This window comes from Calonectris borealis, chromosome 23 (assembly GCF_964195595.1).
Source record: "Calonectris borealis chromosome 23, bCalBor7.hap1.2, whole genome shotgun sequence".
Classification (NCBI taxonomy): Eukaryota; Metazoa; Chordata; class Aves; order Procellariiformes; family Procellariidae; genus Calonectris; species Calonectris borealis.
The window spans coordinates 3,894,302-3,908,886 of NC_134334.1; the positions used below are offsets into that span (position 1 = coordinate 3,894,302).

At 50.9% G+C, this 14,585-nt stretch overlaps 1 protein-coding gene across 3 annotated transcripts in view; it reads right to left on the bottom strand.

Annotated features, from left to right (window-relative positions):
• Positions 1-14,585, bottom strand: part of LOC142092398 (tyrosine-protein phosphatase non-receptor type 11-like) — a 58,353-nt gene that overhangs the window by 22,291 nt on the left and 21,477 nt on the right. For all 3 annotated transcript variants that reach the window (XM_075172395.1, XM_075172394.1, XM_075172396.1), the window contains exon 2: positions 75-197. In XM_075172395.1, coding sequence (XP_075028496.1) covers positions 75-197 — 123 coding nt within the window. The remainder of the gene's footprint in view (positions 1-74; positions 198-14,585) is intronic.

A 14,585-nucleotide genomic window follows, 5' to 3' on the forward strand; every position in this document is an offset into this window, starting at 1 on the left:
CCACGGCAGCAGGGTGTGCTGGAGAGTTCGAGACAGCCCCTTCCGCCAGTCCTCGTCTGCTGCCGTCCGCTTACCTGACAGAGAGCGTGAAATCTCCTGGGTTGCTCTTACTGGGTCGAGCCAGAAAGCTGCCATGGACACCCCTGGTCAGGAGCAGCTTCTCTGCCTCAATTCCGCTGATGTTGGGATGAAACCACCTGCAAAGTGCAAATGTGAGACGTGAAGCGGTGATCAGCCCGAGCCTGCCCCGACTGCCACCTTCCCTCCTGCGGGGCAGGCACAGAGCCCCAGTCCTACCCAAGCACACCCGCCTTCCACCCCGGCACATCGCAGTAACAGCTTTCACTCAGAAAAGCCTTCCGTTCAGATGTTACCGTGGAGAAGGTCTTCTCAGACATCCATCAGGAGAGGCCTCTTTCCCAAAGGACTTTGTCCTCCTCTTCCTCGGCTCAGGCAAAAGCGAGAGCCCTGTGCGCTTTCTGCGGCATGGAGAGGAGATTCCTCCTCCGGAGGAATCCACTGCCTGAGAAAATAGCTTTGGCTTTTCTGGCTCCAGGTCTGATCCCGGCTGGCTGCTTCCCACCCAGCACTGACCAAGCTCCCCCTGAGCTCTCATGTTGCTGGCAAATGAACTGGGCCCAAGAAAAGACCTGCGTCCCTGAGGGCCCTGCAGGCATTTCTTTAAGGGCTTCCCGGCATGCTTCGCGGCAGAAAAACAGAAAAAGCCCCAATACCAAGAGCACTAAACTCCCCAGCAAGAACACAAGCCTCAGGCCTTTGTCTCTCCCATTTAAAGTCTGTTACAAAGAGGGGATGCTCAGAGCTGGAGAGAAGAAAGGCTCTCCTTCGAGACTCCATCCGGGAAGGAAAGGCACGCTCTGGTCTGCAGTACGCTGCGGCAGCGATGAGCCCTTATGGTACGAGAGGATTTCTTAAGTCTTGGTGCTAACACAAGGGCAAGCGCACGTTCCAGGATCTCCCTCTTTGCCCAGTCCACAGAAGATCCCAAGTCTGCTCCAGCCCTAGCTAGGGCAGCGTTGGCTTTTCAACTTAAGGTGAAGCAGCTGCTTTTTAACTCCAACTAGTCGTAGCTCAAGCTGTGGTGCCGCAGCCGCCTCTCCCACGAGCACAGAGGAGAATGACCCACACCAATTGCGGTGCCAAAAGCAAAGTTCTCCGCACAGGACCAGCGCATAGCCAGGGAAGCAGCGGCAAAGGAAACGCTGCTTTGCACGCTGCTGGAAAGCAACAGTGCAGTTGGTGTAGGTACCTAACAGGACATACTAGAAAAGGAAAAGAGAGACAGCTCACCCTAAGGGGGAAAATGTTTCATCATATTGTGTGCTACTTTAATGCAATCTTGGTATTTTAAGTGTCATCAAACCATCTACTGACTTCATTTCCGATGCTATCAGTCTTGATCAAGTTTTCTTGATGGAATTGCAAGAACTGGTGTTTCCCCAGGCTTTAATGTGTACTAAATACGCATACTAGACCAATGATTTCTCATGTGGCACCAGTTTTATAGCTCAGTTTTTCAGAAGCCACTGAAAATCCACTTTCTAAATGCCAGGCTCTTTTGAGTAATCTCACAAGTCACACAAAGAACACCCCAAACTGCGAGTCACTCAATTCTGAAAGTATTGCTCAGTTTTAGATCACGCTGCAGCAGACGTTTCTGCATGGGACAAGCTGTAATATTCTTCATGAGCAAAGAGGAGAAGATGAGGCACAACTAACACTGTGTGATAACGAAGCTAGCTTATTGAGTGCTGCTGGGCAGCACCAACTGCAAGAGCACAGGCTGCACACTCAAAACTCCCATCAGAGGAAAGGACGATGCTGTAAGAGTTCCTGCATAGGCGGACAGGTCTGCGGCACCACTCTGAACCGAACGACTCAAAACTGGAACACTTAGTTTTCCAAGCAAAGTGAGAGGCGGGTTCTCAAGAGGAGCGTATCCGGAAACATTCAGTAAGCTAGATTCTTGTATACAGCTGTCTGTGGATCAGCCCAGCTCACACACCGTCCCCCCAGAGGGTTTGCAAGTTTATCTCGATTTTACAGAGAAATGCTTAACCTAGCATCTCGCTCAGTGCCTGCGTTAGGAAATACGCCCAAAGACTAAACCTACAAACATAAGCACACGCACACTCATTGGAGCGTGTTTGTCTCCGAGATACACACAGAAAAGGTCAAGAAATGTCACCATCTCCTCCACAACTTGGGATTTCCTCCCTCCCACCACAAGCCAAACAGTTTTGATTAAAGATCCTTGAATTCTGGAGGAGGAGAGGTCTATTAGGGAAGGGCCGTGGAAACAGATGGTAAACAGGAATCCCAGCGTTTCCAAGCCTCGTATTCCCGACACCACAAGAGTCACCCTTTCATAAATCCCTCGTCTGCAGGGCCAGCACTTAACTGTGCTGCAAAACTGCTACTGGCATAGGAATGAACGCCTCTAACGGAGCTTAACGGCGCTCAGGGCCAACGCAAAGCTGCCAAAGGCCACACATAACGTTTCCACTGAATGCCTAATGGCAATAAATCCAGCACAATATTGCTAGCCAGAACACAGTAGGAAAAACCTAAGGAAACGTCTCTGGTAAAACGGTGGGATGAGGGCTCTCGTAGGCACGTACCCATAGCCGTGAGCACACACCGGTTCTGAGAATGTCCCGGTCAGTGTGACAGCAGTGTCCTCCTCAACGGCTGCCAGGAGAACAGGAACCACACACCCCCACGCATCCCCTCGTCCCCCGTCACTCAAGGTAAATACCGGTTGTCCTGGGATGCAGCACCTCAGCCGGAGCCAGACCTGTGTGATGCTCAGAACGGACAACTTTGTGTAGGAAGAGGGTGGAGGTGCTGGGGCTGTAAATCTTCCAGCATCCGAGGCATTGGGCTCCCACGAGGAAGAAGGCAACAGGAACAAAAGGACCTTGTGTCCAACATCCCCTCCAAGTGGAAGGATGGGTGCTTGGGAAGGGAGGACCACAACCCTTTTCCTTTTCCACCACAGCAGCTGTTGACCACAGCTACAAAATCGACTCGCATCAGTCCCTTTTCAGCATCATCTTCTCAGTGAAATACTGAGAGGGAATAGCAGGGGCCACTTACAAACTCTCTGCAAACACTCATGGGTGGGACAGCACTGTATAACAAGAGACCGGGAAGGAGTATATTGGGGGCAAATCTGGGGCTCTGTCAACTTTGATGTTGTCTTTTTGTCACTAAACAGAAACCTAAATGCTAAACATCCTTCCCCTTAATGATTCCCACTGCTTGGACAGGAATCAATTCATACACGCATACGCAGACCGCTTGTTATTTAGCTTGCGAGAAGCATAATGAGCTGAGGAGAAAACCTTTGCAGCCCTCACAAACAGGAGGGGGATGAAGGCAATTTCCAAATTCAGCAGCAAAAAAAAGAAGAAAGAAAAAAAAAAAAGGGGGAAAGCCCTCTGCAAGCATAGGCACCTCTCCCACGGATTTCCAGAACGAAGAAAACCTCCTTGCACAGCTCGTCTTCGCAGGGCTGAGTATGGGTGGGAACGTATTGCTCGGCACTGACTCGCACAGGCTGCCGTCTTGAGCCAGGGTAGACACTGCAGGCCTGTGGCATGGAAGGGGTATTTTCAAATTCAAGGTCATCTCCATTTGGGAATTCCCGTCCTGAAATTGAGCATTTGCTCCCCGGAGGCTTTTCTGTCTGGACCACGTGGGAATTCGCAAAACCCATGAGGTTTGTTGCAGCGCACATCCTCAACCCCTCACGCGGCTCAGAGAGCTACAAATGACTCAAACCCCACCTCTCCCACTCACAGCACATTCTGGCACCCCTATTTCCAGGTATTTTTTATTCCTGTAAACAGCAGAATAAAAAACAACAGCAAAACCAGCCCAAACTAAACTTAAGGCTCTTTGGCTCATGAAGGTTGCCCCATCCTACTCAGCGTACGCCAAGAGCCTGCCTGCTCTAAAGCTCTCTGCCGCTTCATCCTGTGGCTGAGGGCACAACTGCCACGGCCACTACGTAGCCCGAGGTGCTTTTATCAATACAGCTTGTTTTTCTCCTGACCTGGAGTAAGCTGTACTTGCAGAAAGCAGCTTTAGAGCTGTTTTTCATTATGGTTTTTACTGGAGTACATTTGTTGGTAAGTAAAACCAACCCACAACAGAGCAGACAAGAAGAAAGCACCAACCCACACATCTCTCACTAAATGGCAACACTAAAACCTGCAAACAGCCTTAGACAGTCCCACAGACTGCAAGCTCTAGGCGTGCGTTGGGCGAGCAAGCACCACTCACTGCAGGTGAACCCTGGGCTTCGAGTCAGACCTTCTGGACTCACAGATTGCTTATAGGCAGAGCTGCAATATGCTGAGAAGGAAAACAAATAAAGCGGATCTAAACTAGATCCCCAGCATAGGGGAAAAACCATTATTAATATCACACCGTTGTTTTGATGTCAGCAAACGACAAGCATTATTGTGCAGTCGGTCATTCAGGCAACCGCTCAATTGTTGGTGCTTCTTGCAGAACTGAGTCACCTCTAAAGGACTGCTTTAAATAAGAGTGGGGATCTAACAACTTTTCATCTCAAGTAAATATACACTGTCTACTTCAGGCAACACTGCTTTCCTGCAGAGAAATGCATTTCCCTTCCATCGTTCAATCTATCTAAAAATCAAACTTAAATTAAAGAGCCACCCGCAAGTGCCTTTCAGGAACCAAAGGCAACAACCAAAGCTACACGAAGAAATTCATTAAAATAAACAGAGAGAAAATGGAGAGACTTGCATGCAGCGCTCAGTCCCCAACACAGACGAACAGGCACTGCTTGGGCTGCGGGAGGGAAGGGGGGGATTTGGTCAGAAGGAACCGACCCCGCATGGTGGGAGAGGGCTCTGTGTAGGGTTCAGGCCAGGCTGACCAGTGCACGGCACGTTCGGGAGCAGAACGGTCCGATAGCCACAAGAACACCAGAAATCCCGGCGTGAGAAACCCGGCGTGACCGAGGGTGCCGTGGGTGTGGCAGTCACGGACGTGGCGTGCCCCCAACACCACTTTCCTTGCGGGGAGCCCCTCAAAACACCAGCTCCGGCTCTTAACAACTGACTCCTCGCCAGCTCCTCGCCAGCTCTTGCAGTCCTACAGCCGGCCCCCCTCCAACGGCTCCCACCCCCCGAAAGCCCGGTGCACGCACGGCCCCGGAGTGCTCAGTGGCCAGCCCGAGCAAATCTGGGCACAGCTCAAAGGCAGAGCGGTTTCTCCAGCTGGGATTTCCCCGCTTACACAAAAGGGCAAACCTTAGGTAGATGCCAGCCGTCCCCCAGCCGCGCACTACGATAAACGCTGACTGATGCCACGGCTACAGACCCTTCCCGACCCTGTGGGCACCAAGATAAGCAATGGTGGTGGCCCAGCTCCCCAGGCCCAGGTAAAGCAGATACTGGGACCTCTGGCTTCAAAACAGGCCCTTGCGTGGGAGCAAGGTTCCAGCAGAAGTTCTGGAAAAGGAAACCTTGTTCTGTTGTTAAAAATTATCAAATAATTTCTCTTTAATTACTTAACAGTCGTCTTTTCCATACAGTGTTACTCATTTCCTCCCTAACGTGAGCAGGAATGCTTTTTTCTGCTGGAATGCATCCTTGCGCCGCTGTCTTGGGATAAAACAGAACAAATAGTTGAGCAACACTGTTACACCCTCAGAAATCCATAAAACAAGGCATTTTTTAAAAGCCAGGAATCCCAGTATTCTAAACAGCTCCAGCAAACACCCCATGGGTAAAAAGCACCATACCTGAAATGGTAATTCTGAAATGATTCAGAGACCACTGAATGTGGCATCGGGGAAGCAGGGTGCCAGCATCCCGATCCACTCTTGAAAATGACATCTGAGGTATCACCGAGGGATACAGCTCCCAGCTACCACTGAGCTGCTGGGATCCTTTAACCTACAGGTAAACAATGAAGTTCCTAAGTGAAGTCCCAAAGGAGCTGGAAGCAAGTTATTCCAGATCACCACCTTTTCTTTTTCCCATCTCTCACACAGCTCAAAGAAGCTACAACTGTGCATCTTGCACAGACGAGAAGGCTGCCAAGTGAACACACTGGCTGCTGAGCCTCACAGACCCGCACCCCTCCGAGCAGACACAGGCTGTCTACCCCAGAATACTGCACACATGAAAGCCAGAGTCACCACTGAAGGCTTGAAAGCATTTGCCACAGGGCTTGGGAACAGCATGGGCCCCCTGCTCTTATTTTGGGGCATCCCCAGAGAAGCCAGCACCAGGTACACATCTATTGCAGCCCGCCTCGTGGTTGGGTTTGAAGGCCAATTTAGCCCAGCAAGAGAATTTGGAGCATTTGTAATGGTAAAACTTCTTTTTGTTAGGCTTGGAGAGGATCAAAGCAAATGTGGCTCAAGAGACGACGCCTACGCACTTCGTGTGTGGTTAGCAGTGTTTGGTTCAACACAAACTCCGACCCAGCAAGCTGAGGTGGTTCAAGAAGCTGGAAAAGGGGGAGGAGGGGACCAACCGCCACCAGACTTCCCTTCTGCTATGTACAGCCTCTCGACACTAGCCAGGAGCAAGGGTCAGTGTTCACAGCAGATGCTGTCGATACAGGGCAGGCGGACCCCCCGGTTCCACAGCCAGAGACACCCCACCTCCCCGCGCAGCGAAGGAAGGGCAGGATGCGGACCCTGCCCTTGGAGCAGTAAACAACTGAAGCTTCTTCCAGCAGCGAAAGGAGGAGGCTGACTTGCGCGAGCAGGCGTAACTTGGGGCAATGCAGCGCTTTGCAAGACTAAGTCTCCTATTCAGCAAATAGGAAGAAATCTTCGGAGCTGCTTAAGGGATCCAGACACTTATTATCCATTTAAAGGGAATGTAAAGACCCATCAGCTTGTGTTTGCACACAACAGAGACACTCCTTTCGGTGCTGAACAGCGAAGGGTACATACCTCTTGAGCTCGCACAACATAGTTGAAGCAGAAGTGAAGCTGGGACAGCCACAGAAGCAATTCACTCTCTGTAAGGTTATTAATCCTTAGAATGGGACTAGTAGGTGCAAACTTCTGGGCTGAGTGAAGGCTGCTGTCCTCTTCCTGCGAGAGACCTCTCGTATGGAGAGGAGGAACACCCAGGAATCAGGATCCTGGCTCGGAGAACAGAGAAGCAGCTCTTTTTTTGAGGGAGATTTACTTAGACCGGGACTCAGACCTTGCTGCCTCTGGCTCCACACAGCATGGTTTGCTTGCTACAGCTTGCCTGTGGTTGAGGAACATCATGCCCACACACTCAGCAAGGCTGCTTTGGCCTCTCAGCTGCCTGGCAACTTGGCCAAGGCTCCAGGTTACGGTAGGAGACCCAGAGCTAACAGTAGTATTTAGACCCATTTGTTGGAGGAACGCTCCCTGCTGAAGAGCATTCCAGTATCTGGCACACTCACTGGTTTCCAAGAGGGATGGAAAAGGCATTCCTCACTTGCATGTTTAGGGCTTTTTGCAGATAGGATTCAGGGTAGGAAGCAGCTACAGCATTGCAGCTCTCCGAAGAGCAGCAGAAACTCGCTCCTGTGAGGGGGCTGTTCCCCCCCACCTGGGGTCAAGCTGAACAAGGAAGCCTGTACTGTGAGAAATCGTCGGCGGACCACGTGCTGCCAGCAGCTCTTCAGTTTATAAACCCCCCAGGCTGCAAAAGGAAGAGCAGACCTTCTAGAAACCGGTCAGGACCCCATGCAAAACAGAAAGCATCCCGAGTGTCAGTAGGGCTAACTTCAAGCATTGAAAAAAGGCGTTAGATTTGGAGTGCAGAGTTGACGTATAAAACAGACAGTAAAAGCAAGGCTGCATTCTCCTCGTTCGAAGACACTCAGGGTCACCTTGTCCAAGCCTTTTTCTGGATCCACCAGGGCTGAAAGTTTCCTCTGCCCAAAACAGAGATGTTCAGATACTTGCTTGATAGGCGTAGAGGCTCCAAGAAAGGTGCTGCATTTTGCAGCAGGTCCACACCAGCGCACCACTCGGTGATTCTGACACGGACCCGCCTGCGGGATGGCACTGAGCAAGATGCTAAAACGTTGGTCATCAGCAAAAATCCACAGCAAGGTGCCATAGCATGGCATGGCATGGCATGGCATTTCCCAGACCTTCTGGGGAAAAAAAATAAATAAAAAGAAAAAAAAAAAGGACAGACTTTCCTAAAAAGATGGAAATAAGCAATTCCACATTAGTTGAGGAGAGGTCATACTTGTCCTGCAGCATTAAGGCTTAATTTAGCAAACTGTGCATTTACTATACAGCAGGCTGCTGTTGGTTTCAAGATGTTTCCATACTGAATTATTAGCATTCACATCTTCATTGAGAGCTGCTCTACACAGGCACGGCTGCACATAAAGCATTTCTCAAATCTTACAGAGCTGCAACAGCCTCCTGTGTTAGTTCTGGTCTGGTTCAATTCAAATCCCATCAGAAGACTCATTATACCAAGCGTAGCCTCAAGGGATTGTAAATAAATATACCCTGCAAATCTATTCAATTCTACGTACAGGTAAATATTTTCATTTTCCTAAAGCAATTAGCATCATGACAGCTAACCGTGCCAGTGCACATCATCTAATATCCCCCAAGACTTCTGTAAACAACTTTAAAACAAACAAAAAAAATTCTTACTACATTTCTAAAGCAGCATACCCATTTCCAGAGCAGGTACAGAAGTCTGCGTTGCATTCTCTGGGGTGCAACAGTCACTTCTATAGAAACCAGCTTGTTTCCTTCCCTATATATTTTACAGAGCATTTTCCTAATGGATCTCACACTCCGGTGAGAACGGTTAACTACTTTCTCTGAGAAGGTACACACCTTTTCACCAAATTCCAGTAGAATTTAGATGTCTAACATCCTTTGGCTCATTTAGAGAGTCCAACTTTTGCACAAACCAAGTTCTGACCGCTAGCACAAACAGCCAACTCCAAGCCAACCAGGTGTTTATGCAGAGAGTCTGGCCCGTTTCCACAAGCAGTGCTGTTTACTCCAACACTTAAGGACAAGGAACAGCACAAGCAACAGCAAGGAGCGGATGGACTGGTTGCTGAGACCCTGACCCTGAACAGAGGTTGGTGGGCTTGCTCCCAATAAGCAGATTCACAGCTTTCCCCCACTTCTCAAGTTGTCTCAGAGAGAAGGATGGTGCCTCCAGCCTTGCCGCAGCCCCCCCGATCACTCACACGGGCAGGGCAGAGTGCCTTCAAGCTGCTCCGTGCCCCTTTGCCAACAGGTTTTGACACCCAAAGCAAGACTCCAGCGATAAATCTGGGACAGAGAGGCACAGAAGCCTGGGTCACGCAGCGCAACCCATACTTCACGTGGTATCATTGAGGTCCCCTGGTTCCTGACGAATCCTTCAATAAAAATAACACAGGATCTCAGAGTAACCGTACACGAGCAGGGAAGGAGGATAAAACCCTGCCATGCTTTTGACATGAGTAACCAGCTTCCCCCACCCCTACCCCATAGCTGGATGATGGTTGAACGGTTGAAAAGAGAGCAATATTAAACAGCAAGGATGAAAAGGCTGGGTTGGAAGAGGCCAGAGACCCTTTTCTGCTGCAAAGCAGAAGTCAAGCTCTCCTTTCAGGAGGGGCAGACTGGTAGTTTTTGCAGGCAAACTCTGTAGCTATTCTCAGGGTTTTGTAAACTTCTCTTTTAACCTGCTGATGTGCCCCACAGGATTTAAATACCACAAGAAAGAGCTGATGCTAGCAACCCCCCTTTTGCCCAACAGCCAGCCTCGGCTGAGGATGCACGCACGTTTCCACCACCAGCCCCATCTCCTTGAGAAAGGCCAGGTTTCCACTGGCACCCTGTGAAAAGAGCCAGGGTTTTGCTCAGTGGTTTCCCCCCCGCCTCCTCGTTCAACTTCAAGGCATATGGTTAGTGAATGTGTGTGCACAGACGACTTCCCCAGAGAAAACACAACCAGAACAACGCAGAGCACTATGTCGGAGAGAAGAGACGAGGCAAAGGAGTCCAGCAGAGGCTCAGTGACCTGACAGCAGCAGGCACAGACAGCTTTGGGGTGCTGATTAGCCCATTACGCATGACGGGGTGCTGCAGAACTCTTCTGCCAGGCTCAGGTCAGAGAGGGTCTCACCCAGGCCCAGCAAAGCAGCCAGAGACACAAACCCCAGAGCCCGGGTCCTGCACACCAGAGCCCAGGCTGCTAGCCCACCGGCAAGCCCCAATGCAGCCTCTGGTGCTGTTTTCAACAGCTACCGACACTGCCATGACAGACTGCTCAGTCTTCATGCCTTGCTGCACCGCTGAAACTGTGCTGTAGGAACTGCTCACACCCCCTCGGCGGTTCAGGTATCAAACCCGGGGGAAGCCCCCCCTCCATGCCTCTGGAAAGCCACATTCCCTTCCTAGCACCCGCTGCCTTCCCGGCAGCTTTTCAAGCCAGCTAACATGTCAGAGCATATCGAGGCAAAGGCAACTTTTCCATTTCATTCCGCAGTCTCCGCACCAGTCCTTCATGAGGCCATCGCCAGCCCACTGCCCTGCTGCAGGATATGCCAGCGATGCTTGCGCAGAGTGGGTGTGAAACAGCTTTGGCTGCAGCAATGGAAACCTCAGCCTACATCTCTGCCCATTAGATGACCTTCACGAAAGGCAAAGCAGAGCTGCTTTGAGCTGCAGAGCAGCAGCGTACCTAACGCTCCGCTATGTCACCTTCAGAGACGGGTTTTAATTCACCACCCACGGTTTGGTTTGAAACTCAAATACCACAGTCATCAATGGTTTCATACACAGCTCTTCAGAAGAGCTTTTCCATCGATGTCACTTGCAAGAGAGTGCACTGGGCAGAGCGGCTTCAGTCAAAGAAACTGGTTTTAGCTGGGGATCGGCCTCTGACTACATGGGTAAGACCAGTTTTATGACTTTGTCATTTAAGTCCAATTTCAGTCCTGCCCCTGGGGACCTGGAGGAGGGTGGCTGCACAGACCCAGGGCTGCCGTCCTGCGGGAGGGGGTGGCTTTTGCTGAAACAGGAAGAGGAGAGGACACATACAAAACCCAGAGACAGCAGTAAAAGCACGCCAGGAGCTCTTTCCTGCAGGCCTTACAAAAATAGGAGCAGGGAACACCCTCCTGGCAGGGAGCTGGTGCAGACAGTTTCCATTTACTGGCTCTGGAGCCTCAGCTGGCATTAATTGTTAATTAATATAAATTCACATCTGTCCTATCTCCCTGACACATGCAAGATTCTGCACTCATCTACTCCCTATGATTCAGTCCCTTTATCTAAATTATTCTAGTCCATGCTTGCCATTGGCACATCACCCTCTTTTCACGCGCTGTCCCGCTCGTTCACCTTCTGAGCCATCCACCCCATCTCGCCCAGCTCCTAAAAGCAGCAACACGTTCATGATCTGTCACAGTCTCTTAGCAAAGGGTTTCAAGTCGGTTAGGTGTCTAAAGCAATGATTTTGCCTACGAAACTAGATAGCTTGTTAAATCTGGCTGACATCAGAACAGGGAGAAATCACTCCAAGGACAAATACCACGAAAAACTCCTGTCACATAAATAGCAGCCAGTTAAGGCTACGCATCAGTTCCTCTGCCTGGGATGGATGCGCAGGCAAACACATCATCCAGAGGACCTGGCACCTTCTGTGCTCCCAGACTCTGCTTTGCAAAGTCTGCAAGGGTTCACTCTGCTTCTCCGCTTTAATGTGAAACTGTTAAAATTAGCATTTTGACTCATGCTCTTTCCACTTCAGAAATAGACCCCTTTTCTCATATAAACTCATTTAATAGACTCTTTTCTCGTATCTCACTAATACAAACCAAAGCACGCAGCTACAGTATGCCCTCCTTCATCTCTGGGGCCAGTGACTGGCCACTTAACCGCGGAGGTGTAGCAGCTACACTATCCAAGCCAGCTCCGGCTGTGTGCAGGAACAACATTCCCCTTCACATCCCGTGTAGCCAAGACACAGTCTGGACTGATAAAAGTGTAGCCAAGTCCTTCCCTGAGCTGCCTTCGGGTTCAAAGCCTGCAGTGACAAGCGCAGGCACGGAAGCCCTTCATTCAAGCACATTAAGGTAATTCTTTTCTACATCTTAACTCCCTTTATCGCCCAGTCACGATCAGGTGCAAAGCCCCACCGTGACAGGTAGGGCAGAAAGCTCTCAAAGGGTGGTCCCTGCAACAGGAGCTCACGATGTGAAGCCCGGGAAGAAGAGCGTGGGAGACGCCAGAAGTAGCGTGGCTTGCTGAAGCTTACCCGCGAGACCAGGACTAGGACTGGTGCTTCACACTCCTATTAAATGCAGCCTCCAAGCTGGGCCTAACTTCCATTAAGCCTGACCGTATACGGTTCAAAGAACCTGAAAAGGATTGAAGGCTTGCAGGCTGACCTAGTGACTGCCTTTGTGCTCCGCCATGGCTCCCTCGGCCCGGTCTCCGTCGCTGACTGCCCGCTCTGGGAAAGCGGCTCTGCACTGGGGGAAAGGAAAAGTCTGAGAGTACAAGTTCACTTCTCCAAAAAAGCTGTGATCTAAGCTGCGAAGAGTCAAAATGCAATCACAGAGTCACCTGTTATCTCTGCAGAAACCCAGGTCATCAGCTCAAAAATAGCAATTTCCAGAAGAAAAGCCAGAAAGAGTATAAAGAAACTGCAAATGCAGATCTTCCCTTTGAGGAGAATACTTCTATTCACAGTGCACCGCACGTGATTCTCGCTCTCTGTGTGAGGGAAGCCTGGGTGAACTTTACAGACAAAAGATCATGTTCTTTCCCTCCTCACTCGATACCCAGTACGACAGCCTTGCTACGGGGGTCGGGCGGGGGGAGATAGAAGATGGCCACGTTCATATTCTTCCTTTTGACCCAAACAAGCACTCGCCAGGCAGGAGGCTGTGACACAAAGCACCTCGGCTGAGTACCCTCCTACGGACCCTCGCGGCTCCGCGGAGGCTCTTTGTCCCAGCCAGCACACAACAGCCACGGACACGGACACCGGCAGCTCGGCCGCTGCAGGCAGAGCAGCCCGTCAGCGCGTCTTTCCTGCATCTACGTTCAGCTGCTTGCGGGAAAGCTAGGATGGCTTCCTGCTGTCAGTTCAGCAAGGGCCTTTGGCAGACAAGCTGCCCCGTTTCTGACACTCGTTTAGTCACACACCCGTTTCACTGGCATTTCTCTGGGTCTTTCAGCTCTAGTTTTAGAGACACAGCTCACCCTGGCTTGGGGAGAGGCGGAGGAGGATCAGCAGGTCTGAAAGGGAGGACAGCTCGCAGGAGATGCTGATTTCACAGCTACTTCCAGAAGCCGACGTTAGTCTAGGCCATATCCAAGCTGTCGGGGCTGCAGAGAGCCTGATCCCCCCACATATTAAACCAGAGGATCTGAAGGTTCTGCCTGTCGTAGGGACTTCCTCACAGCCCATCCCACACTGCCGATACGGGAAACCTCTTCCACCATCATGTCTTGCACTCCCCAGATAAAGGCCCTGCAGTGACAAGGAAAGGAAGCCACGGACAAAATTAAGATCCGGGACACAAAAATACATCAGGCAAAAAAGGAGAGCGTGCTCCGCAGGACTAGAGCAAACAGTAGGGCACCGGAGCATGAGTGTGTGACCTGGCCTTCAGCTGCAACGCGAAGCCGAGTTGCGTTACGCGCTCGCACGGGTGCACACAAGGGATGTGAAAGAGACTGGCACCTGCCTGCGCGCCGCTGTCCCCTCCTCACCTCGTGTCAGTGAGCAGCTGCCGTCACGTCAGCCCCACCGAGGCCAGCGCCTGCAGTCCCCCCGGCAGGCTGCAGCGGACGAGGGGCTGTGCACCCTTGCGCACACGTACAAGGAGGAGAGGGATTATGCCCGTGTCATTTTGAAGGTCTACCATCACTCACGGTCCAACGTTTTGCAAACACTTGGTCTAGCAGCTCTAGTCCTTAGAGGAACAGCTTGTAAAAACTCAAGTGCATACCTTGCTCAAGCTCTCCCCTTGCTCAAGCTCTCCCCTTGCTAAAAAGACTTCTGCAACAGCATCCTAACACCCAGCCTGCTGCGCTTCCATTCAGGCTGGCTGCAGAAGCAGCAGCTCTGGGTTTCTCTCTGGCCAACTCGTGCAGTCAGGAGAGTCTGTGCAAAGGGTGTAGAGCGAGCGTCAGGACACAGTGCTGGTAGAGGGGACCTTTACTGCACATCAGAGAAAAGTCTAACTGATCATTCCGCTCTGTTGCAGAGACAGATAGCGGCTCAATGCAAAACGGAGTGTGCCTGTTTGCCTTTATGCTTGGGTATTCTTGCGCCCACATTGCCTTGTGGCTACCATATGCAGCATGCCTAACTATAGCCACGGAAGGACACTGCCAAACATCGGGCTCCAGCTGGTCTTCTCTAGCCACAGGAAGAGATGCTTCAAACTAAGAACTGAAGGCAGGAAGGAAGGAGGAGTTGTTAGAGAGCTTGGCCTCCCACCACAAGTGCAAACTTACATTTTCATTTCCAAAATAAGATATTACACACTCTTGCTTGGATGTGAGAGTTCCTTCTTTAGAGCATCAC